Below are 26,801 nucleotides of genomic sequence, written 5' to 3' on the forward strand. Positions count from 1 at the left end.
ATACCCGGTGTTTGGGATTGAGGCCGTGGTTATTGCAAGTGCACTGGGCATCGATTTTTGTATTTTCCCATGTTTGGTAATAAAGGATTTCTAGGCGAACACCTTCAACATGAGCAACCTAACTCAAAGCCGTACCTATACCATCCTCCCTGGTACCTTATTCATCGATATGTAGTTTCGTATCTGAACGCACGCATTTAATGTACTAAATTATTTACCAAGACCAGGACATTTCTCTTGTCAACTTCCAAGGTGCTTCCTGGCTGGTAACGTCATGAACCGAGTAAGCACTTGTAATAACGTGGAGATTAACAGCCGCGGTGATGTTTCAATCTATTCATGACGCGACTCGCATGTCATGAACAGCGACAAAATCTAGTCGACATGTCTTGCTCATCGTGCTCTATTTTCGGATTACCAGTATTCGTCTTCCTCAGCTTCATCTCGCTACCGGTCTCTTCCGGTCTAGGCGAGAAAATTTCGCTCTGTACATAAGCACGTATAAGCTGTTCACCTGCTTCGTCTATCCGTATCATCCGTATAGCTCCTCAGCTCACCCACCCTGGAAGGCTACCTTGGGAATGGCTCCATGGTCCCTGGAAAGTTGGGGGCACTGAAGCTTCGCCATGCCCTGCACAGCCCTGGGCACCCCGGACTTACGAACAACCTCAAAAGGTGTAGGGTCCATAAGAGCGGGGAGCAGGGGTGAGCTTCCCAAAAGCTGCCCGCCCGCCCCCGGGTTCCAATCACAGACGACACCGGCCCTCGGTATCGATCCGAGTTTCGAACTTCAGGACCTGACTTGCTGACTCTGTCCCGGACCTCAGGCTCGGGTTGTCAGCACACCTTGTTAATCATCGGACTGAATCTGCGGCACGGGCTCTCGATGCGTCATCTTGGGTCTGGACATGGGATGGACGAGGTTATTTTGCTTGTGATGAGGTGCTTGATGCCTCTCAGGCAGGTGTGGGTCGAGATGCACGTGCCGTCTGCCTCGAGACCTTAATCCCGCCATCACGTGCTTCCATTGCTGGATATCTCCTCTGAGACTCCCTCTAATGTGCCTTACGTAAGGCTGGTTGTCACCGCCATCTTATCGCCTAATTCCGGCCTGATTACGTATTCGTACCTTACCTTAGTCAACTTCAATCCCGCGTCGGTCTTAATTCTGTCCGCATCCTGCAATGATGCCCACATTTGCGGACTCGCGGGGTGTTATGTAATGCGGACCTTTGTCCGCACGACTGTCGGTCAGGAGCTTGCAGCCAAGTCGACAGAACCTAGCTGTTGAAATGTTTGGTCGTTACCTAACGACGGACCGTGGAGTACGGGTATCAGGCTCAGAAAACAAGGTGCTAGGAAGTATCGACTACATAGAACCGTATAGGAAGTGCTCAACAATGCTCTTATTCTCAAGTTGTGAGCAAAGAGCCACGATGAATTTCAGGTTCTCCAGAAGACAAAATCTACAACTACTTCTGGTGCATCAATAGCAATCCCACCGGGAACTTGAAAGAAGGTGGGATGGCATCGATGCCACTAAACTTTAATTCTAAAATCCAGAAATTCCCCTAGCAAATGCGGCTTTAAGGTCATTAGCTCCAGGCATTCCGCATCCCATGCGGTCAGTGCGGCCGCGTCGGCCGCATCCCCATGAGACATCGTCATGTAACTAACTTCAAGACATGGGGTTGACGAAGTAAATAAATACTGGACGAAACCTCCCATCACCTCGAATTATAATCATCATCACCATCAATCAGATCAACAAGAACGCACAGAAGAACCATAAACTCCAACAAACAACCTACTCCACAATCACGAAGAAGACGTATAAGTCCACAGCTATAAATCACAAAAACACACCCTTCTGTCGAAAAAAGCAACCATGTCCATCCTCGCACCCTACGCCGAACAACACAAGGACACCTCCGGTCCCAACGACAGCCGCCCCACGGGAGTCCAAATTGTTGAAGACCAAGGCCTCGTCGGAAAGTGGACCGATAAAGTCGTCATCGTCACCGGCTGCTCCCCCGGCGGCCTCGGCCCCGAAACCGCTAGGGCCTTTCACGTCGCCGGCGCCGACGTCTACATCACCGTCCGCGACGTTGCCAAGGGCGAGGAGGTCGCCAAGGATATTCTCTCGGATGGCAAGCCCGGCAAGGTCGAGGTCATCAAGTTGGACCTCGGATCTCTCGAGAGCGTGAGGGAGGGCGCCAAGGCGTTCTTGGCAAAGTCGGACAAGCTGAATGTCATTGTGAACAATGCTGGTATGTGATATTTGAGGAGGGGACGGGTGAAAAGGGGTCTCAACATGAGCTAATGTAACGAGCAGGAGTCATGGCCTGCCCCAAGGGAAAGACCGTAGACGGATTCGAAACCCAATTCGGCACAAACCACCTCGGTAGGCACTTCAACTCACAATGCCAACAGAGGGGACTCCAATTCCACTAACACCCAAAATCCAGGCCACTTCCTCCTCTTCCAGCTCCTCAAGTCAACCCTCCTCGCCTCCTCAACACCAACCTTCAACTCCCGCGTCATCTCCGTCTCCTCCTCGGGCCACCGCGGCGGCCGCATCCAATTCGAAGACTTCAACTTTGACCACACTGTAGAGTACCACCCCTGGGCGGGCTACGGCCAGGCCAAGCTCGCCAACATCCTCTTCGCCAACGAGCTCGACCGCCGCTACGGCGCCCGCGGCCTCCACGCCCTCAGCCTCATGCCGGGCGGCATCGAGACGCCCCTCCAGCGCCACCAGCCCGAGATCACCGAGATGATCAAGGACCCGGCCGTCCACAAGGTCATGAAGAGCCCCGCGCAGGGGGCCGCCACCTCCGTCTGGGCTGCCGTCGCCAAGGAGTGGGAGGGCAAGGGCGGCAAGTACCTCGAGGATTGTGCCGAGGCGGAGGCGATGAAGCCTGATGCTGGGATGCTTGCTCCGGGGTACGCGCCGGCGGCGTTTGACCCCGAGGCGGAGAAGAGGTTGTGGGTTGAGAGTTTGAAGATGGTTGGGCTTGAGGACGATCAGTGATTCTTGGCCTGGGGTGGGAAAGGGGGAAGAAGTTCTTTGTGATGATGCTCATGACGATGGTTTGAAAAAGAAGTAGCATGCACATATCGTTTATAGAATTTGAAGTTTTCACTCTGTACTTCGCGCTGCCATTGAGAACTTTGGATATTCCAGGTTAAAATCGCGTGAACGATACGCTTGAGAGAGTTGGGTTCACTCCGACGATCGAAGCTAGAGTTTCAGTCCTACAGCATGGGCTAACAACATGGGCATGACTTTTAGGGAACAATGAGAGGGTAGGTTGACCCCCTGGGGAGCTTCAGCAGTGCTCCATGGAGTTGTAGAAGGGCTTCCGCGAAAGTGTCGTGATAGTTCACAGCAACAGTGACCGAACAGATTGATGGCCTCTTTCGAACGCCAACTGACCAGCTTATCGTCGCCGCGTCCGGCAGACCGGCTCCGCTAATCACAATAACAGCCTCATATGACAAAGTGCCTCCCAGTCTAGGCATTTCCCTTGGATCTTCGTCGTGGTATTTGATATCCTTCTCACCCCCCCTAGCCATCTACTTCCATGGCATCACCATTTTCCTTCTCCATCAAGTCTATCCTCCTCAGGATACTCTCCTTCCATATTCTGTAATCCCTGCGCTTCTTCTCGCTCAAGAAATCATACCGCTCCAGAAACATTGTGTCCGCCCCGCGTACAGGCGCCTTGTACGCACCCGCATTATCCCCTCCCCGACCATGGCTATCAGCAATCATATGGCCCGCCTCAATCACATCCCCCAAACTACGATACCAATCCGCGTCCAACCATCCCCGCTCCGAGACCTCCTTCACCGCAGCATCAAAGTCCTTGCTCTTGACCGGCGCCCACCCCTCCCACACCTCATCCTCGTCCAACCCGCGCGCATCAACTTCCTCCCTCGCCTTGGCCAAAAGCTCCAGCACCTGCTTCCGTGCAGGGACGTAGTTCTCCCGATCCACATCCTCCCCCGTCGCCAGCTTCCGGACCTGCTGCGCCACAAAGAAATACACGGCGCCGCACAGCGCGACCAGGTTCTCCCGCACCCAGGCGTCACGCGTCCGCAGCCCGCCGGGGACGACGACGTACTCCATGCCAGCCAGCATCGTCGGTGCCAGGTGCTTCTGGTTAGTTTCCCTGCACATGAGGCGGATCGTCGGCTGGATCCAAAAGTGGAGGCCCGACTTGTCGGACGGGTAGGCGACTTTGCCCGTGGATTTCGTCGGGGTGTTGGGGACGCTGCCGTTTGCCACCGAGTTGCCGCCGGTTCGAAACTGCGCGAGGGATCTGTCCTTTGTCGGGGTCGGGCGGTGCGGTGTCCTGACGGGGGAGTCGACGCCGTGGCGTTGCCTGTTGCGCGGGGTGCCGTTCTTGCCTGGGGTGCGGTTGAGGGCTGTGTTGGGGAGGATGTTGTCGAGGTGGCTGTAGAGGCGCTTGTAGATTCGAGGGGGAATTGGCGGTCGGGGTTCGATTGGGGGGAGATCTAGGCTGATTTTGAGTCTGGCAGAGTGCGTGTGTTAGTATCTCCCTCGAGCAGAAGGGGGTTGTGCTTGGGTGTGAGCTTACCTATCGCAGGCGATGTGAGCGCATGCGTATAGCCGCCCGATTTCCTCGTCTGCTTTTAATGTGCTTGCTCGGTGTCTTGACTGTGCTAGTAAGGATCCCGCGAGTTCTACCAGGGAAGGCGGCAGAGCTGAGCCGTGAGTTGGCATCAGCGAGAGGAGCGTTTGTTCTATGGATCGATTCATTGTGAGGAGTGAGATTGTATAGGTTGAAGAACTTTTGGCGCAAGACGCGTCGAGGCGCGTAGGAGCTGAATATCAGTCCTGAGACTCTTGGCACGTTGCTTTATGCGCGGCTGTCTCAATTGGTGTTCGCTGCGTTTCTCTTTTCTTCCTATGCTGGCGGGCAAGGTCGAATCGGTTTTTGGCGTCAAGTGTCAAGCTGGAGAAGAAAAGGGTTCGGGAGCTGAGGTGGTGTTGAGAATGGGTTTGTTGCGTCACCGAGGCACCCAAGCTTAATTGGCACGCCGCGACCCCGGGTCTAGAATGTTTAAGCCCCGTGGCCCCCCCGCGGGCCCCTGTCAATCGCCGATCTGTGCGTCTGCCGCTCCCTAAAGGCTAAGGGACGGAAGTGTGGGAGTGTATGAGGCTCCGAAGGCAATCCCCTGAATTGGCCATGGCGGAACGCCACCTGTTCCTGTGAATATTCCCATTCCCCCGTTCCTGGTTCTCCATTCCCCATTCCAGTCCACCGTGTTCTCCTTAGCAATCCGACACCGCAAAGTTCCCGCCCTCGCCTAGCTTTTTTTTTCCAGCCTTTTTTCTTTTAATTGAACCTTGTTTTAAGTTAGGTACTTAGATACCGTACCCATCGATCTGCCCCCCAAAAACCTTCCATTGGTGGCTCTTTGTTCAACTTCAGCGGCGCCTAGCTCCCATTGTGTACCTCATTCAAGAGTGTCTGACCTTTTGTCTACAATTTTTACACGTGTCGTCAACGATCAGCAAACTTGCGTCTCCATCTCGTTAACACGGAAAGCAAACTCCCAATCCGACAAGTACCTCCAGCGATCATACCCGCGATGCACACCGTATACCTCGCCGCTCTGGCACTCGCCAGCCGCGCTCTCGCCCACGGCGGCGGCGACCACAGCCAGAAACCCATAGTCGATGAAAACGCCGATTGGATGACGAAGCACATGGCTGGTATGCAAGAGTTACAGAATCCTAGAGATATCCGAAAAAGTATATGCGCGACTGGGTTTGCTGACTGCTAATTCTTCCGTCCATCTACAGAGGAGCACCACATGGAAGGCTGGGACTCGGCCTCCTTCTTCACCCTGCATGACTACAATAGCGACGGCGTCTGGCAAGGCGACGAGATCCTCCGCACATACGGCCTCTTTGACGAGACGAATCACCACGTCTCCGAGGAGAAGCGCTTCGACATCCTCCACGACCTCATGGAGCTGCTTGATACCAACCACGACGGCAACGTCAACCGCTCCGAGTGGGACGCCTTCATCGCCAGCGGCAAGACGCTTCCCGACGTCGGCATGGGTCCGGGACACCACGGTGACGACGAGTACGAGTACGAGATTCACCACTGGGAGAAGTAAGTCATTTGCTGCGGTCCCAATCAACATAGAGGAAGAATAAGGAGCTGACGGGAACTCGCCTCATCTAGGTACCATGACGAAAACACCAAGCTCGAAGACCTGACCCACCCCGAAGATATCGAACATTTCAAGAAGCATGAGGCGATGGAGGACGCGCAGGATAGGCAAGAGCAGCTCGACCACATGGCCGTCGTGGAGGAGAACATTCCGCAAAAGTTCCGTCGGTCATAGCCGCTTCGGATCCTTCTGGGCCGGGGCCGGGGTTGATGAATACATAAGGCAGGATAGGATATGACGACGTCGACGAGAAAGAGAGATTCATGAAACGATCATGTAACACTACTAGATCTTGTAATATGTACATCAAAGACGCAGTGCCATACATCGGGCGCGTACGTCTTGACTAATTCGACATGCTCGACCGTCGCGGCTCGCCCGCCGCCGTTTGCCGTTTCCGCCCAACCGTCGTAAAGGCGTTGGATCTGTGCGCGCCGCGATTCAATCTCATGGACGCCGACGTTCTCGTGGAGATGGAGCCAGCAGTCGTTCTCGCACCCCGCGGTGATGTCCCAGGCCGGTCGCCACGTAGGCTCGCTGGTGGGGAGAAGGCCGCCGTTGATATGTAGGATGTCGACTGCCGTGCCCGACGCCCGCATATCGCCTATCCTGGGCCTGGCTTGCTGGTTGTCCTGGAGGAAGATTGTGATTTGCTCGTCGCCCGTGAAGAGTTGTGCAGCTGGTAGGTTCAGGTCTTTTCCTTGGATGACTTTGACTCGCCAGCCATTGGCAACGGCACCGCGGCGGAGCGCTTCGACGCTCCATGGGTTGAGTTCCCAGCAGAGGACCTTCAGTCCCAGCTTTGCGTAGGAGAAGGTGAAGTAGCCGATGCCTGCGTACATGTCCACCGCCCAATAGTTCTTGAGAGCAGGTGCTAGTACTTGACGGCGAGGAAACGTGGTGTCTGGACTGGCTTGGCTATGAAAGTCGAGGAGGCGCGTCTTCTCTTTGATGTTACCCCGGCTGAACATGGTCCATCGAGGAGCCCATGTTTGATGTATGCCGTTTTGCTTAGTCGACACCCAGAAAGCTCCCTCAAAATCTTGGGGCAAGGGGTTGGCGGGGTTATTGGAGGGGCCAAAGTCGCCATGGAGGATCTTGAGCCCGCTTGGTGTTCGCAGAATGTTCTCGTTCTTTTCCACAGCCGAACCATCCGAATCTGTGTCTGTTTGTAGAGGGATGCCTTCATTGACGGCGAGATGCGTCAGAGTTGTTGAGCCGGTCTTGGAGACGTCTCGAAGGATTGTTTCCCACAGGTGATGGATTTCATCTTCGCTGACGTCTGGGTGGTTGAGGATGATTGGCCATGAGCCCTTGCTGAAACTTCCATTAGGGAGTAACAGCATGGGCTCATAGACTGTGAAGCGTTTGGGTGTGTGCTGGTTGAGAAGAGTCTCAAGCTCGTCTTGGCTTTGCCATGGTTGAGTTTGTGTCGGTAATGAGATGAGCCAAGCTCTAGTGGCTGCGGATATTGGGTTTTCAGGCTTGGGTTTTTTACCTCGCGATTTCCCCTTCCCATCGGCCATCATGACTTTGATTTATGGTTGGAAGTTGTCTAAAGCGAAGTAAGAATACCCTTGGACATTGAAGATCGTGTAATCCTTCACTGAGTGCAGAATGCGACCAAAATCTTTGGTGTTGCGACTCTGTTGGGGCATCAGACTACTTTACAGGGGTCACCACGGCTGCCACCTTGAGGACTGCGCAGAGTACCTAAGTGCTTTGGGAGTGGGGTACCGTCAACCAAACAACCCAAAATCAGCGTACCATACGTTAGGACTCACTTACTCTGTTTTCTTATCGTCACCTTCATTTTTTCTTCCAAACCAAGTTCCTGAGGATCTCAGTAAGAGGATGGACGCCTCAAATTTGCCAGCGCATTTGAGCTATCTTAATGATGCTGCTCATCTCCTCAGGGCGTCCGCCCCCGAGACCTCAGCGTACCTGATGAGCCACCATAACGAGCTCATGTTCATCAACGACGTAGAGCAGAACGACGTTCAACGACAACACGTCTGCGGCGCCTGCGGTAACATCATGGTTCCCGGTCAGGGCACTACGCTCAAGCTCGAGACCGAAAAGGCACTGAAGAGGAAGAGACGTAGTGTCACGACTCAAGCATCAAAGACGAAGCTCGAACCTCAGCAGCGGTCTGGCACGCGAAAGCTTTTCAGCTGTGGGAAGTGCAGCCGCATCACCAAGATTTCGTTCCCTGCGCCGCCACCGGCCGTGAGACGCCGGGCCAAAATTGAGCACCGGTCCGCGGCGAAGACGCAACAAGCCACTGTGGCCGAGGCAGCTAAACCGGCCGCGTCCAACTCTAGCAGCAAGAAGCGTGCGAAGAACCGCAAGGCAGGGCTGCAGGCTCTTCTTAGCCAAGCCAAGACCTCTTCTTCGGGGGCCAGAAATCTGAGTCTTGCTGATTTTGGTCGACTGGGTTGAAAAAGGCCTTGTCTATACAGCCTTCGCTTCATGAGGCTCACGACATCTGGCCTCTTAGCTAAGATATGGCATCCAGCTCCGTGGTCCTCTATCGGTGGCGGCCATGACAAACCAGCCAGCGGGCGGGCTATTCTCGGGAATATTCTCGAAGGTTTCCTGCCTTGGGAGGAACCCAGGGACCCGCTCAATGACACACATCGGTGCCCGGCCTGCAGGGCCTGCAGCTGCGATTGCCCCTCCAAAAATTTCAAGACCCCGCCATCGCCATCCCACCGAGTCAATCTTGGATCCCCCGCGACCCCGATAACAAAAACCCGACAACGAGACCCCGTCGTTGCGCAATGAAGAGAAAGTACGACAGTTCACAAGAAACACCTGCCAACAACAAATCATTCGCCATGGCCGCCCCCGATTCCAAGACGACCCCCAACGAGTTCTTCGAGGCCATCGGCTCCAAGGTCGATGGCGGCGACGACCAGAAGGTTGTCGAGGAGATTGAGTCTCTCTGCATGAACTGTGGAAAGAACGTGAGCATGCGCTGCCTCCCAACTGTTTGATTGTCTTACTAACTTGGCGTTCAGGGAAACACCAGACTGCTCCTGACCTCGATCCCCTACTTCCGCGAAATCATCATTATGTCATTTGCCTGCGAAGAGTGCGGCTTCGCCAACAGCGAAGTCCAGCCTGCAGGCTCCATCCAGCCCAAGGGCACACACTACGAGCTCCGCCTGACCGCGATGGACGACTTTGCGCGCCAGGTTGTCAAGTCCGACACGGCGACCGTCAAGTTCATCGAGCTCGACCTCGAGGTGCCCGCCGGCAAGGGCCAGCTTACAAATGTGGAGGGTCTCCTCAGCACAATCATCAACGATCTCGACTTTGGACAGGAAGCGCGCAAGGAGCAGATGCCCGAAGTCTACCCCAAGATTGCCGAGATTATCGAAAAGGGCCGCGCCATGCTCGACGGCAGCTCTTTCCCCTTCCGCGTCACCGTCGACGACCCCGCCGGCAACTCCTTCATCACACCCGACTTGAAGGACGGTGTTGGCAAGTGGGAGAAGCACGAGTACCTTCGCAGCGCCGAGCAGAACGAAGCTCTGGGCATCTCTGCCGCACAGGCCGACGAGCTGGCTGCCGCCGCCAACCCGGGCTTGACCGCTGAGGGCGACATCATTCCCAACGAAGTTTACAGTTTCCCCGCCAGCTGTCCGGGTTGCATGCACTCATGCACAACACACATGAAGATGGTTGACATCCCCCACTTCAAGCAGGTCGTCCTCATGTCGACCGTCTGCGACGAGTGCGGCTACCGCTCCAACGACGTCAAGACCGGTGGTGAGATCCCCGAAAAGGGAGAAAAGATCATCATCAAGGTCAATGGCCAAATCGATCTCGCCCGCGATATCCTCAAGTCTGAGACCTGCGCTCTCGAGTGCCCCGAGCTCAACCTATCAGTCAACCCAGGCACCCTTGGCGGTCGCTTCACCACCATCGAGGGTCTCCTGACTCAGGTCCGCGACGACCTGAAGAGCCAGATCTTCCAAGCCGACGGTGGATCCGGCGGTGACTCTCTCGATCCTGCTGAGAAGTCAAAGTGGACCGCCTTCTTTGACGGTCTCGACGAGGCCATCAGCGGCAACCGCGAGTTTACCGTCATCCTCACCGATCCCCTCGCCAGCAGTTTCGTTCAGCCGCTTGTCGACCCTCCCGCGCCTGACCCATCCATCCAGCGCGAGTACTACGACCGCACACACGAGGAGGAAGAGGAGCTTGGACTGAACGACATGAAGGTGGAGGGCTACGAGGAGGAGGCTGCCAAGGAGGCTGAGGAGAGGGAAGCGGCCAAGAAGATGGCTGACCTTGACAAACTTTTGGACGCCAACATGGGTAAGAGCTCATAGGACGTGGTGCACGAGGAGAGAGGGATGGGATGAGTGGTATGACCTATTTGGATTCTAGTCAAGGGAATGTGGGTGCGCAGGGGTTGATAAAAAGAAGTACATGATGATGATACCTATGCATAGACGGGTTATTGGAAAGTTTTTGAAGCCTTGAAATTTATTGACGCGTTTTGTGATTCTTTCTCGTGTCAACTGTCTTTGGTGGGTGTCCACAAGGTGCGCTGGCGGAATCGTACGGCCGTCGATACCCGATGTCGTCCGATGACGCTTGTTGTCTCTTTGACACGTGTATACCTCACCATAAGATGAGCAACAGAGTCTCGGTAGGAAGTTGGTTGATAGACATTGTTGGCGATGACGGAATGGTTCTGCGGAATACTACTTGCCTCTACCTCTATGGCTGTAACGCCAGACGATACCCTGCCCTTCATCCTAGACAGAAGAACCCTTAAACTTGAAGAATGGGTGGACACGAATTGTCTTGCACCTCCGACCGGGCTGGCGTGTGTATCGTGTCGAGAATTACGCCAACAAGAGAAGGGACAAAAGGCCTCTAGGTCATTGTTGCCAGCAAGAGATCGCAGCCTTCAAGGCGTCTAAATACTAACCCGCCGTGTCTGCGCGGATGGACTCGACGCCATCGATTATGACACTGTTGCCGTAAATCCTACCGCGCGAATTTTTGATAGTAGGGAGTATAAGGTGCGGAATTTCAGTACCACAATTTCGGTGCGTGGCAAGTAGGGTCAGGTGATCACGAACTCATGGGAGAGATGGAGAAGGGAGGGGGGGGGGGGGGAGCGCGGCGATGGAGTTCGATTCGAACCCGTAGTCTCTGTAGGAAAAAAACAAGCAATCCATGGCATTATGTAGGACCGTGAGCCAACATACGATAGAATCGTACCGCTCGGCCATCGACTACAACGGACAGTGCTTGTTAAGAGCTGTTGCGTCTTTGGTGCCTATAGAGGATTGGGTGAGAGCCGTCCAGTGGCGTGTCGGCCTGAGGAACATACGATGCAGGGTAATGCGTATACTGCAGTATCAATATTGGAATACTCGGTGGGTTTGATGTGAAGACTCCATGGACAGTGAGGATGCATCCACCCTTCGGACTGAGGTGTGCTATACTGCCCGAGTTCAACCTTCAGCACAAGCATGTTTCGGGTGGTTCACTCCCATAAGCCCAAGGTTGAGCTTCGCCTATGCTGGTAAAGCTCGTCGGAGTGAGTCTCCCATGAATTCTGGCAGACAAGGAATTTGGATTAGAATGGAGATACCGGTGTCAGTATGCCCTCCTGGCCTCACTGGCCATCGTGATTGACCTACATAGGGTCCAGCTTTGCAAAATGTGGTCGTTGCAATGGGCAGACCTCATACCATGAGCTCGGAGGAATCGCCTCTGATCATGAAGTTGGCTGGAGAAGTGTGATCTGTCGCCGGAGATAATAACCATTGTCAGAGTGCTCTATTAGCCTCAAAGGTTTTGTAAATGAAGGTATCAGGTATCAGGTATCGAGGTCCACTACTTTGCAGATCCTCGAAGGGCAGGTTCTTCTCGCTTTATACCTCACTGTGATTATGCCACGCCAGCCGCCTTGTCACATGTTCGCAACATCGAGCTTGTGAAGCTGAGGCTTGCTTTTCAAAGTCCGTGGCTATGACTTACAGACGTATCCCAGTCTGCTTAATCTTTGAGCTGGCGTTCAGTCTATTTCTTAGCATACTGTTTGTTTCCTTTGGAGTATGCAATAGGATTGCCCATATGTCAACACATCTCGAGCCTCTATTTCAATAACTACTACTACAGCTTCCTCTAGCACTACCTTTGCCACTGCCCCTGTCACTATCACTGTCATCATAAGTAGTCTTTCTGATCGGTTCTTTAAGTGTATTCTCTATATAATATACCTGAAGAGGCTCAGTATGAAGAGGTCCAGTAACATGGAGCCTCTTGCAGAGGCACCCTTTGTTTGTGGTGGGATGTTGATGTGGAATCGGGCACACACCATAGGCGAGCGTCCCCAGATACACCCAGGGACTCGAAGAAGAGCAAGAGAATTGCCTGGAGGCACTGTTGTCTGAGAAGGCTACAAGCTAAGGTAAGCCATCGAGCCGAAAGAGGCTATTGAGGATCATCAAGGTATGCCGAGTGATATTTTCTGTTCTGAGACTGGATTGGCTCTATGGGTAACTCCATTGTTGCAATTACGTGCAACTTCACTGTCGGTAGCACTTCCTCGTTGGGGACAAACATGCCGTACCAGCATGCCTACCACGATAGAGACGAAAGTGTTGCCTCTTTAGCTAACACCAATGCGATCAAAGCCGCGAAGCAGCGACGAGACGCGTTTACGAGAAGTCGAGTCTTTCGTCTTCTTGGGAAACTCCAGCTTGCGAACACCTGAATTAGAGTTGCTGGCACTTACTGCAAAGTAGATACCTTGATGCATTATAGTAGCCAAGCGTGACATACACTCATCTGCTGAGATCTGCGCGGGCAACAATATGACAGTGACCACTGAGACGAAAGACAATTTCACGTCTCATCCTACCCGATTCGCAGCTGTTGGAATGGCCGCATGGCTTTGCTGTCGGGAATAATGAATGGGTGGGCGGCTAGCCGCATCTCAGGTCTAGGTTCGACGATACGTAAAGTAACCCGGCACCCCCGAGAAACAGGCTATGCCAAGCAAAAACATACTGCTCTAGGCAAGGAAAGAGAATGTAAACGAAGAATGGAAAGGCCTAGCCACCAAAAGTTCATACACAATCTCCCCATTAGCTGAGATGTCAAAAAAGCAAAAGGATATCATGATAGAGACGAGATTCGAACTCGCGCGGTTTCCCACTGGTGAAGGTAACTATTACGTAAGCCTAAAACCAGCGCCATAACCACTCGGCCACTCTACCTGATCTTATTTGATGATCTTTGTGGTCAGGAACGTATCTATGTTGGCTGGGGGCCAGTTTTTGATGCGGATGGCTGAGTTCGAACGGTGAGGCGGGGAGTGGTGGGGTTTGCTGACCTTGGTGGCATGGGACGGATGCGCTAGTCCCAATGCGGGTCCGTGTTTATGGGGCCAGTAAGAGGTGCTGGTTGTTTTGCTTTTGAGATGCATTGTTTATGCAAATGGTTGTTCAACTGGTGTGACAGCGAGTGCGCGTTACCACCCACCAAGCAAGTCACCACTTTCGACTAAATAAGTGGCTTATGTCTAGCATGGAGGAAGACGTATCAACAGTGAGAAGAGTCATTCTAGTTTCCTAGAAATTGGAGAGATGTGATCTTGTTGTGGTGGATGTGTTATGCATGCATGGATTATGCCAGCCACGTTCAGCCACATCCTACCAAGAGTATTTCCCTCCTGATAACATCTTTAGCTGCACCAACAGCTCACAGCACAACTCATACCTGCCTTAGTTGACCAGCTGCCCTGGCCATATTCGCGATTCCATGACATCAGGAAGCTTTCCAGTACCTTGAGAAGTTGGAGTTTTCCAGACATCCATTAGGTTTCACATAAGGTTATCGGAACCTTCTTCAGCTTGTTACTTCTCCGCAACGATGAGGTTTTGTCACTCGACGTGATCGTCTAGTTGAAGAAACCCCCAGATCTGAGTGTTGGCGGCCAAGCCCGAGATCCGGCGCTTCCCCGGGGTAGCCCGCTTAGCATCGCACACACAACTGAAGCGAGACTTATGTTCATGTCGTGAGCATTCTTCAAGTCCAAAACATCCATAGCATTTCATGACAGCATCACATTGCGATTACACCTTGCTAGCATGGCAAACTCCGGACCGGTCGTTCCCAATGTGGCGCGAAGCCATGGTACTCGGCCCCGAGTGGGGCCAATGCAAATTGGCCAATCATACCGGAGTATGTCGGTAAAAGCGGGATAGCGGCCGATAGCCGACCGGTCTCGTCCACTTCACGGATGCGCAAGTCAACTGTTCTCAAGGCAATGTTTCTGGAGTCATCGAGGACATTCAGATTCCCTTCGACCTAATGGCTCAACCACAGAAGTATTTGATCGCTTGTGTACACGTCAAGCTGACGTGCCTTAACAAGCGGCGCTTGTTTACACGGGATACACATTTGACTGACTTTCATTAGATTGGTTTGACACTGTTTGCCTTTACCCAAGGGCGTCGTGATCGCTCCAGTTAAAGGCGCATTGTCTCTCTCCGCAAAAAGTAGCCAAGCAACAAGACTGCGCCTTGTCATCGGCCTCGTCCATTCAATATGCCTTACTGGAAGTAGTATCTTAATGATCCCCTCGCATCATAGACACTATCTTCTATAAGAAACTGCTCGAACTAATTTTATCAACTTTATTATTACTCGATCCTCTATTCTTATCTATGGCCCGTCGCGGGTATTATTTCTCTAATACTTAATTACGTATAAGTAGGGTATTTTAATTATTTTTATTATATTTATTATTTCTCTTATACTTATTATTTTTACCTTCTTTTCTACCCCTCTTATCCCTTTTATCCCTCTTATCCCTCTCGTTCTTCTTATTCCTCTCGTCCCTCTTGTCCCTCCCGCCACTCTTGTCCCTCCCGCCCCTTTTATCCTTTTTATACCTACTATCCCTGCTGTCCCTACTATCCTTATTATTTTAATTATCCCTGGCTTTTGTTTATATATACGGGGAGGCATAATATATTAGTAATGGGTAGTTTTAATAATAAGGCTAATGGTATAAATGATAAGTTTATTAGAAGTTATAATTATAGATATATAGAGACTAAACGCGGAGCACAGCATTAATAGAGTGCTGGCGAAAGTAGTGCTACTATAGGTTTATGACTGATAGGATTTCCGAAGGCTGGCCTCGGCGACCCAAGTTGAGTTTTTGATTCCCAAGAATGTGTATGGCATTGAGTTCGTCACCACTGTCACTTGGTCAAAGGACCTCTCGGCGCCAGGAGATGGAATCGGCCTGATTTAACAATTTCAGCCTGGCCTCATCTCATGGGGCGCATTCCCTTTCACCCTCGCTCGCAGACCCAGCATGGTGTCGAGGGCGAGTTCGCCAAGGTTTGTACTGCGACTACGATGTAAACCTTCCTGTTTCCCGTCCGCGAACGACCCAGGGAAGTAGACCCTGACGAGAACAGAGAGACTCTGAGAAACGCATGGAAAAGCTCGAAGTGTCGACAGCTATGCGCTAGCATGAACGTTTGAGAGACTGGAGGCATCAACACATCTTTGGCCACTGACATTATATGCATACTGGAGGATGCTCTTGAACCAACATTGAAGGCCTTCTTTACTACGCAACGTATCATCAAGCCGACATCCCTTCACCCTCACCCCCCCTCCCATCCTTTCAAGAAGGAAGGGAAATTTGTGTCACCTTGCCTGACGAAAGCCTCCCCTCTTCACCGAAAGATATCATTTGCTGTCCACGTCTATGTCGCTACCAGGGTTCTGCTATGAGCCACAAGAGAAGCGATGCCCAGAACGGGCGTCGTTATTCCTGAAGTTGTAGGGATAACGGACCAGGACTTGACTGCTGATGCACTGGCCGCGCCACCAAGTCCGCCTCGTGATGTGGTCTCTCATTATTTTTCGAGGAACTTCTTCCATATCCGCGTTCTTCCGATCTGCCCATCAAACCACCCGGCTTGCCATCAAAGAGCTTGCCATTTTGATCTTGTATACCTGCATCAGATGACGTGGTGAGCACTGGTCATCATGACACTTTGACCGACGGCCCTGGAAGTGACCAACATGTCGCTGGGGCTTTGAAAAGAGAGTGACTTCCTTCCAGCTTCCTTCCTTCTGTCGGTGGCGATAATCCAAATGAACTGGAACATGGTCTGTCGTGTTTGAACATTTCCGACACCTAACATGAAAGCCACAACCCGGCAATACAGGGCCTCGAGCACCTCTGGAATAACCAGAATCTTCGCGCCTGGAGTTCTGTCGAGAATGACCCGGATGACCTGAAGGGTCGTTTGAATACTAGACTCCTCGAGGAGTTGCTCGGGCTTGAGATTGCCCAACTTCTGCTTCTTGCCACTTGCTGCAGACGCTCGGAGACCATTTTACTCTCTCGATTCAAGATGAACGACAGCATCTTCGTCGTCATTCATATCGCCAACGTTGTGACTCTAATCTCTGTCATCGTTATCTGAGGCGTTTTGGTCCCGATGACATTATCGCGGCAGTTGCTCCCAAGCAACGTAAAAATCGGCGGGAAGGATAAGACGCAGGCTTGAGGAGGAGCGGTTCCCAGCACGGCTTTGTGGCGGACTTGTGCGACGCCCGTCGACCTGTTTTTGAACATGGAGATTCCCTGAAATTTATACGTCAGTACGGCGATTTCAATTGTGCAACCCCAAGACGCGGCGCATAGAGGACGGTGGCTGCTCGCTTGAAGACGAACACACCATTGAATGCCCAAAGACGGTATCCCACAAGCTGACTCGAAGGGTTCATGCTGTTCGATGCGCCAAAGACCCCAAAGAAATACCCGTGAGAAGGACTCTTGCGCTGGAAGAGCAAAACCAGTCCCTTATATTGAAGGGCTTTGCTGGCGGCGACGTTCTACTCCGGGACTGTGCAGACTTGACGTCGAGCATTCACATGACCTTATGGACAAGTTCGCCTGTGAGGTCATTCATATAGTGAATGAGCTTTATCTCCTAAAACAACAAGAAATTCCAGACCTCAGAGTTTCCATGATGCTGTGAGCAGGAGGTAGTCTCCTTTTCACGCCTTATCGAGATCCGAATCGAATCATGGACAGGAACGAGTTAGGGGAGCGTGACTTCCAATTTTGTGGCGACCCAACTTCCTTCATATCTCCCTAAGACGTATTGATAAGTGACTAGAAAGTAATGACATTGCTCCTGAATGAACTCTGCCGAAGTCATGTTCTTGACTGCTAGGACGAGCGTCCGAGGCTTGTGTCCCTCCTCAAGTTGAGCAGAGGTTCTGCTGGGGTAGACGGTCGTAGACCATCCCCTTCCGAAATGACTATTCAACTCGAAATTCAACACGTCAATGGCACGTTTTGGTGCTACTATCATTACGGCTCCTTCGTGAGACGCACCTGTGGCTCCGGTGGTCGTTATGATGGACGTCCTGCTAAGGCACATTTCGTCTGCAAGAATAGCCGCAGTCAGCGAGCCCTTCACAATTGCTCCGATGCTAGGAATGGCTGCCTTCACATGATCCTTGAGACTAGTACACGGCTTGAGAAGCTGGCTGAGATTGACACATGGGTGGCATTCATTGACCTTGGCCTTAGAGACTTGTGTTAGCTGAGTTGCAATCAGTTGATTGTTCAGCAGTAAGTCCATACAGCGATGTCGATCAGCTCTGGTTCCCATTGCCACCTGTTCATCTCCCCTTCGGTGACCCAGTCTGTGAGGGAATAGTCGGCGGTGACGGACAGGGAAAACTCCACCTGGCGATTGCCCTTCGACGATGCTTGTACGGGAGCTTCTCCTCGAACGAGTCGATTTCACGAACGGATGAGACAGTCCGACAGCTCCATCAGTGGCTCTCCCGTTCCTCTCCGGCTGTTCAAGTACAGTGTTCTTCTCCCTCTGGGAATAGTCTCGAGGGATACAATCTGACTGAGTTAATAGCGAAGAAAGTCGTTTCAACGACTGGCAGCTCTCAACACTCCGCCATGCTTCCTCAACAGAGCGAGGTTCTCCTCAGTGGCCTTCTGAAACGCGAACGATTGAGTCGCTCAAGACTTATTCCATACTGCTCTATATTCCATTTGTTCGAAAGCTCTTTTGTCGGTAGCCTTTCTCTCCTGAGATTCTCGGCACAAGCAACCGCTCTTTGTGCGCACTACGTCTGGCCACCCTTCTGGAGGCCAAATATCGTTGAGGTTAAAGGTGAAATGATCGCTAGTTTTTTGAGATGGCTGATTTTGAGGGCAAGAGATTTAAGTTAGGGAGATAAGCATCTGTGTACAGGATCTACAGGATAGGCAAAGAGAGTAAGAGAGAGGGTGGGAGACGCCGAGGCAGGTAGTCACTTACTTAGATACTCAATCTACTCATGTTCCCTTAGAAGTCAAGACAATTGAATTATCGTTTTTTACTTTGTTCTAGAGTTGCTCGTGCGCTCATAATGGCTGTCGCTGACGTGAAGCTCTTTCCTCACATGGAGGATGCCTGGTCGAGGGCGGCTTTTGCTACAAGAGCTTACCAATTTCGAAGACATGGTTCCTCCTATTTGTTATCGAACGATTAGTGTATGGTGTTTTTTGGTCTGGATGGCAGCCGCATTCATTCATTTCCACTCCGATACTCGGACAATGGAGAGCAGTCGCCTCACACCAAGCGAGCGACCGACATTCTGACAGCCCAGTTGCCAGTCGAGATAAGGAGACAAAATCAAGACTACCTTCACTTCCAACACATACCTTACCCATTTGCCTATGAGCCAGTCACATTCCCTGCTGAATTCCATTGTGGTTTGACATCTTCTCGAGCCAAGATAATTGTATATCTCTACATGAGTGTGAGAAAAATGTTACGTCTCCACGGTCAAATATCTCAGCGCAATGGACATCTTTGGCCCGCTACCAACTGTTCTAGCCCGCAACTGACTTTTTCCCCTCGTATATTGCATGGGAATGCTTTAAATGCCCTTTGTTAACATCTTGTCCATTTACTGCGCCAAGTTTGAGCGCTTCAGGAGTAGCCACAGCTCGACTCGAAGCATCATACTCCACTTACACACCACGTTTTTCCACATACGACCATACCCATTGGAAAATTCGGGATCCCGTCCGCTCTCCCATAGACAAGCCAATGAGGGCCGGATTAGTAGTTGGGTCGGTGACGACCAGCGAATACCTGGTGTTGTATGTCTTTTTGGTGTTTTGGGTAGTTCGTTTCTCACGATGTGAGGCCCCATGGTGTGGAGCGGATGGTGGGCGACGATGTTAGCGGAGGAATCCCGTCGCAACGCCAAACGAAAGAGAACGCCTTCCCAGCTTTGATATCTGTTCTCGCTGATAGAGCTAGCTGTATCCACCTCCTCCAGCAACCTTGCCGTAATCTTCTCCTGGATTATTTTGCTCCCTTCGATGGCAGCCTCGCTCCAAGAACCAACTAACCAATCCAGATGACTACATAAGTCAATAATCATCACTGATCATGTCTTATGATATGCTTGTAAAGCAGTCTGGAGCCCCTCTTCAGTCGAGGCCTTGCCCACAGTCGGCTGATGAAATGCCTTCCGGTAGGGGTGGAACCATGGGTTGTTGGCCACTGTCGTTATTCCCTTGCCATCATCCCTGAGCTTCTCGGAAGGCCAGCTAGTAGTGAGTGTATTTCTCTCCAACTTTCTAGACGAGAGCCTGAGCTATCGTCGAATGTTTCGAGGTCGATTGTGAAAGCTAGGTGATGCTTGGACGTTGCCTTAATGTCGACCTTCTCTCCAGAAGATGACGCTTCCATGTGATGAGAACATGCAGGCGGCAGAATAATCTTGACCTTCACTTCGATCTCGTTCTTTATCTTTGTTGAGAAGGCTGAAGTATCTCAATGGCCCAGGGAGAGATAAATTCCGGCGATGATGGCGGGAGCTGTCGGTGGTTGTCTTTGGTACCCATGGCTTGCCTCAATGAGAAATGACACGTAAACCAGAAGGATTGATACCCTTTCAGTTGCGGCTACAGAAGCGTCTCGATTCTGGTTAAGCTACAATGTTCCGCTTTGATGGACTGGGAGTACGCAATCGTTTCGAGATTTAGAAAGGCGAGTGGAAGCGGCGAGAGCTAGGCGGGCAGAGACCGAAACAGTCGCTAAACGGTATTTGGTAAGAGACGAAGGTCTTCAGGTAGTAACAGTTGGTTTTCGTCACATTATATTGACTTTTTCGTTGGCGGTTTTCTTGGTTTGGTTCTATGACTATCAGGAAGCGCGTATATTGACACTGCCCACCTTGATGCCAATAGCGCGCTCGCCTCAAAAGGGGTACGTAGAACTGAACCTACTTACTACAAGTGACATATCGCCGGAGTTATCTGCTTTTTTTTTGGGGGGGGGGGGGGATTTCGGTAGTGCTGATGCGCGCGATGTAGGCTGAATGGATGCCCGAGAAGATAGATGTATGCCGTCACGGGGACTGATCCATCCGTCGCACGCTCTTTGGACAGAGCCTACGGTACCCTTCAGAAGGGAATGTTTGATGAGTTAAGCTAGAATATCTGGCACGAGTAAAAGTGAAATTATGTTAGCCCGATACTGTTCATAGTTGAAGTCTGACGGAGAGGTTCTCAACCGTGAAGAAGGTTGATGAGGGGATATTGCCGGTAAACCAAAGGGCATTTCTCATATGGTAAGGTAGCTAGCTACCCGGGTGGGAACCTAAGAGACCAAGGCATCCATTTATTCAGAGATATGAATAGTCATTGATGGATAGGCGAGACTGGAAGATATTTCTACCACGTGATTGAAGGCATCTCCAAGTCAGTGGTGAGGGTGTCAAATATTCCGGACCCACTCTTCCCTCTTGCCTGGAGTTGCCCGGTACCTCCTGCCCTCTTGCACCCTTCACCTTCCTACTCTGCATTCTGTTCTCCTCTTCATTTGATCTTCCCACAAGTCCTACTTTTCCCCAGAAAATTTGCAGTCTCTCTTCTCCAACCTCTGTCTGTGTGGTTTGGTTGCGACTCATCCCTGCCTTTCCCATTCTACTTTTCTTTCCGCACGCTCACCTTCGACTTATCACCTGCTCCGCAGGTCGCGGGAGATTCGATCTTGCCGTTCTTGCATTTCCATCATCGCAATCGAGGTAAGTCTGTTTCCTCCCTCAAAGTCTCTCTGGGAGCACCTGCAATCCGCGGCATGGCCTCCCTCGCGTGGATTCACGCTTTCGGGCTGGTGGATCTCCCTCTTCTTCGACTCGACTCGCTACTGTCTTGTCTTGCCATCTTCTCGGCTCGCCAAATCTATTGCCTGTCGCTGATAATCAAGAACGGAAGACAAGATGATCTTCCCGAAGAATCCGATAGCGAAGCCGCCATAGGCAGCGACATGAACGGATTCGCACGGAGCTCTGACTTATGGGGACTGGCACTAAGTCAAAGGTATGGATCTGAGGTTCCCTTTGATAATTTACAGCAAAGCTAATGGTATTGCGGCGTAACCTCTGATCAAGCACGTCTTCTGATTATCCTGGAAGACGACCAGGCAAAGAAGCAGGGTCTTACAGTAAGCTTGGGATTCTATTCTTGACGTTGTTCGCCTGTACATGAATCTAACAATCCATTTCAGCCTACTCCCGTACTCCAAATCGCCATCGCGCTTCCATGATGCGTCATGAAGAAGCTTGGAAGATCAAGAAAGTCGCAATCCTTGGCAGCCGTCACAAAAACGTCGCAGCGCTCGTCAGGGCCTATACCTCGGATCCCATCCACATCGGACTGTTGGTCAACAAATCTAGGCTCCAGGAAGATGGTCCCTCACTTCTAGCAAATAGAACCAAAGCCGGTATGGTCCTGGACATGACCCTAAACTGCCCCAGGTAGGTGACCTACCTGAGACTCAAAACAAATCACAAACATAGTAAGTTCTCCGCGAGCAAGTGAAGCCGCTTGGTTCTTCTCAACCCGTGGCACCCAATGGTTCCCGAGTACTGATGACTTCTAGTTTGAAGAATGCAAAAAAACAAAATCACAGATGGAGGCGTATGAGCAGATGCGGCATCTGCACACACTGTCTTGTCTTTCTTCGGCTCCCTTCTGGAACCCAATGGGTAGAGAAGAGGAAATGAAAACCACCGGCAATTTCAGATCTAAACAAGCGAAATATAAGAGGCCAACAAACGCGAGTCTTTCGGGAAAAGTACGACGTTGAGGATTCGATATCAAACACCATCCCTCAGCCCAGCTCCCACACCCTGCCGGCCACCTGAACCTTCATCGCCGATACCCTTTCTCGTCTTCAATGCCAACGCTCTGCTCATCGATAGCAGGGGCGCTCACTACCCATGCGCACCACCGGCATCAGTCCCTGGGTCAACTCTCTCAACTTCGATAAATAGACCATCAGTCTGTCAAACGGGGCCAACGTGCAAGTTTCTAAGTCAAACCTGGTTCTGTTGTCGAATCGTCCTTTTTCGGGTCATTTCGGCTACGTAAGGACTCAGAAGGCTATTATCAGCTGGGCTGTTTCTGGAGAAGGACCCGGCGGAGCCAGTATGAAGCCCGACGCAGTTTTCCGCTTCTCTTTTGCTTCTCACCTAGTCTTGTCTGAAAACCCTTGCTCCTAGCCGAGCCGACACGAAGAAATCCGACAAGATGCTGATATCACCCGAGAAGAAATCTTTCCTCGCGACGAATGTGCTCTTCTACTCAGCCTTTGCCTCCTGCTATCAATTTCCCCCTGAGAAGAAACGGTAGAAAACTGGGCTGACAGAGGAAAATATCGGAGCGGCTTTCAATGGTTGGAGAGACGGCATGCTGAGCTGAGAAACACCATCCCAACGAGCGCTTCGACCAAAGACAATGAACACGCTCGAATTGCACTCAAAGAATACTGATAGCCGATCCAATTATGGTATATCACTGGCTAGCTGATGCACTCAGAATCTCCATGCCACAGCGCGCAACGAGCGAATGTAGACGTTTACCTACACGCGGTACCAAACAACAGTGCATCTTTGGGCGTGTCATACGTCGGATCCGATTCATCATTGATGCAACAATCCTCACAATGCAGGATGAATGTAGTTGAATTGCTAATGCATCATCCTACGGTGCAATTGCAATTTGACTTTTTCATCCTCGCGATCAACGGTATGTACATCTATTCAACCTTTTGGTTGATTTCTATTGTACACCCCAGCACACCTCTCATTGGTCAAAGCTCACAAGCTCCTTCTGCAGCTTTACCCAATTTTTTTCCCCCCCACTGGAGGGATCCTTCCCAACCAAGACTCACACCGAGACACACTCGACCTACCTGCAACACCAGCCTGAACTGCACAATAATTCGACATAGCACCGACTGCAAAACGAAGTTGGAAACCGATCGATCGCGGATCCGAGGTATAAAAGGAAAAAGAAACCCAGTCTGTGGCAGCAATCAAAAAAACCAAAAATCGAAGCGCCTGCCAAAAGAAGAGGAAAATGCCCCTCGACGACGACGACAATCCCACCGCGGCGCCGGCCGCGGCGCAGCTCAACAATGACTCGGGCGCAGGCGACGAAGCTGAGGACGAAGGTCTCTTCGACATGCGACTCTTTGCATCCATGTTCAACAAGAAGGGCGTCGCCTCGCAAGCCGTCCGCAAGGGTCAAAAGGACTTTGAGTCGCACGGCACGAAAGCCCAGGAGAATGCATTGGAGACGAGCAGGCAGGTCATTGAGGAGGTGCTGGGATACACGAGAGTGCACAGAGATACATGGAGCAAGGGCTGGTACTTCCCGGACTACTGGCCCGAGATCATGGAGGCCATCGAGGATGGGGACACTTCTGGGTTGGCGAAGCCCGAGTATCTGCAGGAGTTCATGACTGAGACGAGGCCGATTTATGCCAAGGAGAGGGTTGTTGTCGTGGAGGAGCTGAAGGGTCCGCAGGCGAGGTCTATGGGCAGAGTGATTCGAGGACTCAAGACGCCGAGACCGGCGTTGGGAAAGCTGTGGCTGTTGCCCGAGGAGGCGCTGTTCCTTGTGGAGAGGGGTAGCTTGGAGCTTTGGTGGCCGTATCGCGAGCTCAAGGAGATTCTGCCGCCGTCAGAGGCGAAGCCCGCTGAAGAGCAGACAGATTCCGAAGACGCAGAACCCGAAGACGAGTTCGACGTTGGCGTACCCTTGAGCTTACAAGCCGCCTACTCATTCTTCATCGGACTGGACGGCGAACGGGGCAAGATATCACTTCCAAAATACCAAGTCTACTCACACCTCAGACGGTTGGGATACTACGTTCAACGCGTTCCGCCAGAACCTACAGAATCTACGCCCACACCCGAAGCACCGCAGAAATCACTGTGGCAATGGCTCGTCTCACTTCTTCAAAGACCATCGGCGGCGCCCGCAACGCCACCGCCTTACGGGCCCTTGGTCAAGCCGGGCGTCTATCGACAATATAGCGTCGTCTACAAACAACTCGAGCTCCTATCCCGCTACCAGCCATCGCCCGCACCTCAGGAGCCCAAGCAAGCCGAGGACCCGTACAAGATCCATTGGCACGTCTGGAAGCCTTCGAAGCATCCCAACCTTCGTGTGACGGACCTACCACCACCAGACATCCGCATCGCTGTCGCTGACGCGCGCGACGACGCGATCCCGGATATTGAAGAGATTTCGGCGCTACTCGACTCGACACCGTACGACGCGCCCGATCCTGTCTTGATGGGCGGGCCAGGAAAGCTGTACCAGCGCTTGAGACACGGTTACCGCAACGTTCTTGTCGCCGTCGTGGATCGCGGCTTGGTCAACTTTATGAGGTTCGGGCAGGCTGCATTTGGGGAGGAGAGGCTCTACGAGAGATTCGATAATCGGGGTGGGTTTCGAGGCGGCAAGAGGGGTGGGAGGGGTGGACGCGGAAGGGGAGGAGGCAGGGGACGGGGCCGGGGTCGGTGAATGATTGCCGGTCAATACGGAAATTTGATGTTGCGGCACGGGCTGGGGAGGAAGAGAGGCTCTCGAGGCGAGGCGGGCGAACTCTGGGACGGATACCTCCCAAGACTATTGTGGCATGTATAGAATGGAGTACAACTAGAGAAGCCTCACGGCTTGCGGCTCGTGATGATCGCCGCCAATGGTTGATAGATACCCTCCCTGATCGAGCACGGCTATACCGTTCAACGATGAAATGAAAGGACTGCCTATTACCGAGTTTCCATTTATGATCATCATAAACCGCCCCAGCCTCATCAAACCTTGAATTGTTTTCTGGGAATCCCAAACTTCTGGCACCTACTATAGAGGCTATGCTGACGCCAGTCACCACAGCTCTACAACCAACCCCGGAATCCACAACATAGACTTTTTCTCCCTTCCCGCCCCCAAAATACCCATTCTTTCTATAGACTATAACAAAAGCCCGTACAAGGGAAAAAGTCTGACCTCGCTCATCACCGGGAAGGGCATGTTATTACCGGAAAAGGTGCGTACTACTGACAGCCATATAGGCGGCAGAGAGGAAGCGGCTAAGATTCAAGACGTGTCTTCTAGTTGCAAGCAAGTCGCCGAAATGAGTCATGCTTCGGGGGAGCTTAGGAAGTTACAACGTCCGTTCCCTCTGAGGCCGACAGCACTCCGTACGGAGTGATGACTCGAGTTAATTTCAAACTAAACTTCTAGGGCTGTCCGTAACCTGCCTCAGCTATACTGAGTTACCATTGAATATCCTATTCCGTATCCGTGTAGACTTTACAAAGTGATCTGGCGACTCTTGCCATGGCCCGTGAGATTTGGTTAGTCATTAATTAACTCTAGCGCAATGAAACTCGCCCAAAAGTACGGCCGCGGAGTCCTTGGGTGCGCGGAACCAGCGCTTGTAGCGTGTAGCGCAGGTTGGAAGATCGTGTTCTTTGCGAAGTATGGTATCTCGCATCAGCTGTAATAATGCAGAGTACTCATACATTCGCGATGATTTGTTCACGTGCGCCCAAATATATCGAAGGACATACGTTCTCTTCGGCACCAACTGCGAAAACCTATAGCCTGAGGAAAAGGCCACAATCCCTGGAACCTGCCCTCTAAAAACTGATGTATCCACAAAGCAGAAAAAAATGTTGTCGTCGATGCTTAAGAGTTGCAGGGGTTGTCCGCGAAAAAAACATGCATAGAGTTGCGCATCAGGAAGGCGGCCACACGAAGAGCCAATATTATAAAACGCTGTTTACATCTAACGGCACCGACCAATGTGCGACGTATTTGGCGAGAAGTCGGTCAGCACCGCCGCCGACCGCCGGCTGAGCTTTTTTCCAAAGTACGGACGCCGACGGGATTGTGGGGGGTGGGTGGTTTAGGCCTCTTTCTCTCTTGCAAGTTTGAGTGACCTGCCGGTGTCCGTAATCACATGGCAAAAGTCGTAAGGCGTGAAGTGGATGGAAGGGGGAAGGAGGAACATTGAAATGCATGGAAGGGCAGGGGGTCGGAATGCCATCCATGGGTTTAGGTTGCGCGCGACCATGGGGGATATTTCGGCGAGTACCGTGCCTTTGACTCTGGTGTTCAGCCAAAGATGTTGTGGATTTGTGACGGGGCTATAATCCTCCATGTGTTGGAAGTC

General features: G+C 52.0%; 9 protein-coding genes across 9 annotated transcripts; 7 read left to right on the top strand and 2 right to left on the bottom strand.

Moving 5' to 3' along the window:
- Positions 1 to 1,888: 1,888 nt before the first annotated feature.
- Positions 1,889 to 3,034, top strand: CCOS01_03134 (short-chain dehydrogenase; the record flags this gene model as incomplete). Its single annotated transcript, XM_060451320.1, has 3 exons — positions 1,889 to 2,270; positions 2,336 to 2,404; positions 2,469 to 3,034. The coding sequence occupies 3 exons, from the start codon at positions 1,889 to 1,891 to the stop codon at positions 3,032 to 3,034; spliced, it is 1,017 nt and encodes a 338-aa protein (XP_060317585.1).
- A 537-nt stretch (positions 3,035 to 3,571) lies between these two features.
- On the bottom strand, positions 3,572 to 4,789 carry CCOS01_03135 (origin recognition complex subunit 6; the record flags this gene model as incomplete). Its single annotated transcript, XM_060451321.1, has 2 exons — positions 3,572 to 4,541; positions 4,608 to 4,789. 2 exons carry the CDS (start codon positions 4,787 to 4,789, stop codon positions 3,572 to 3,574), a joined length of 1,152 nt encoding a protein of 383 aa, XP_060317586.1.
- An 836-nt stretch (positions 4,790 to 5,625) lies between these two features.
- CCOS01_03136 (uncharacterized protein) lies at positions 5,626 to 6,393 on the top strand (the record flags this gene model as incomplete). Its single annotated transcript, XM_060451322.1, has 3 exons — positions 5,626 to 5,749; positions 5,840 to 6,158; positions 6,231 to 6,393. 3 exons carry the CDS (start codon positions 5,626 to 5,628, stop codon positions 6,391 to 6,393), a joined length of 606 nt encoding a protein of 201 aa, XP_060317587.1.
- Positions 6,394 to 6,491: 98 nt separating this feature from the next.
- Positions 6,492 to 7,745, bottom strand: CCOS01_03137 (tRNA wybutosine-synthesizing protein; the record flags this gene model as incomplete). The annotated part of the gene is made up of 1 exon (XM_060451323.1): positions 6,492 to 7,745. One exon carries the CDS (start codon positions 7,743 to 7,745, stop codon positions 6,492 to 6,494), a length of 1,254 nt encoding a protein of 417 aa, XP_060317588.1.
- A 328-nt stretch (positions 7,746 to 8,073) lies between these two features.
- On the top strand, positions 8,074 to 8,661 carry CCOS01_03138 (RNAse P Rpr2/Rpp21/SNM1 subunit domain-containing protein; the record flags this gene model as incomplete). Its single annotated transcript, XM_060451324.1, has 1 exon — positions 8,074 to 8,661. One exon carries the CDS (start codon positions 8,074 to 8,076, stop codon positions 8,659 to 8,661), a length of 588 nt encoding a protein of 195 aa, XP_060317589.1.
- A 398-nt stretch (positions 8,662 to 9,059) lies between these two features.
- CCOS01_03139 (ZPR1 zinc-finger domain-containing protein) lies at positions 9,060 to 10,562 on the top strand (the record flags this gene model as incomplete). The annotated part of the gene is made up of 2 exons (XM_060451325.1): positions 9,060 to 9,188; positions 9,243 to 10,562. 2 exons carry the CDS (start codon positions 9,060 to 9,062, stop codon positions 10,560 to 10,562), a joined length of 1,449 nt encoding a protein of 482 aa, XP_060317590.1.
- A 5,818-nt stretch (positions 10,563 to 16,380) lies between these two features.
- Positions 16,381 to 16,715, top strand: CCOS01_03140 (uncharacterized protein; the record flags this gene model as incomplete). Its single annotated transcript, XM_060451326.1, has 2 exons — positions 16,381 to 16,395; positions 16,455 to 16,715. 2 exons carry the CDS (start codon positions 16,381 to 16,383, stop codon positions 16,713 to 16,715), a joined length of 276 nt encoding a protein of 91 aa, XP_060317591.1.
- Positions 16,716 to 21,593: 4,878 nt separating this feature from the next.
- On the top strand, positions 21,594 to 22,087 carry CCOS01_03141 (uncharacterized protein; the record flags this gene model as incomplete). The annotated part of the gene is made up of 2 exons (XM_060451327.1): positions 21,594 to 21,646; positions 21,853 to 22,087. 2 exons carry the CDS (start codon positions 21,594 to 21,596, stop codon positions 22,085 to 22,087), a joined length of 288 nt encoding a protein of 95 aa, XP_060317592.1.
- A 1,602-nt stretch (positions 22,088 to 23,689) lies between these two features.
- CCOS01_03142 (tRNA splicing endonuclease subunit) lies at positions 23,690 to 25,144 on the top strand (the record flags this gene model as incomplete). The annotated part of the gene is made up of 1 exon (XM_060451328.1): positions 23,690 to 25,144. The coding sequence occupies one exon, from the start codon at positions 23,690 to 23,692 to the stop codon at positions 25,142 to 25,144; it is 1,455 nt and encodes a 484-aa protein (XP_060317593.1).
- Positions 25,145 to 26,801: the final 1,657 nt, after the last annotated feature.

Source organism: Colletotrichum costaricense (genome assembly GCF_030867565.1).
Source record: "Colletotrichum costaricense strain IMI 309622 chromosome Unknown Scaffold_3.1, whole genome shotgun sequence".
Lineage (NCBI taxonomy): Eukaryota > Fungi > Ascomycota > Sordariomycetes > Glomerellales > Glomerellaceae > Colletotrichum > Colletotrichum costaricense.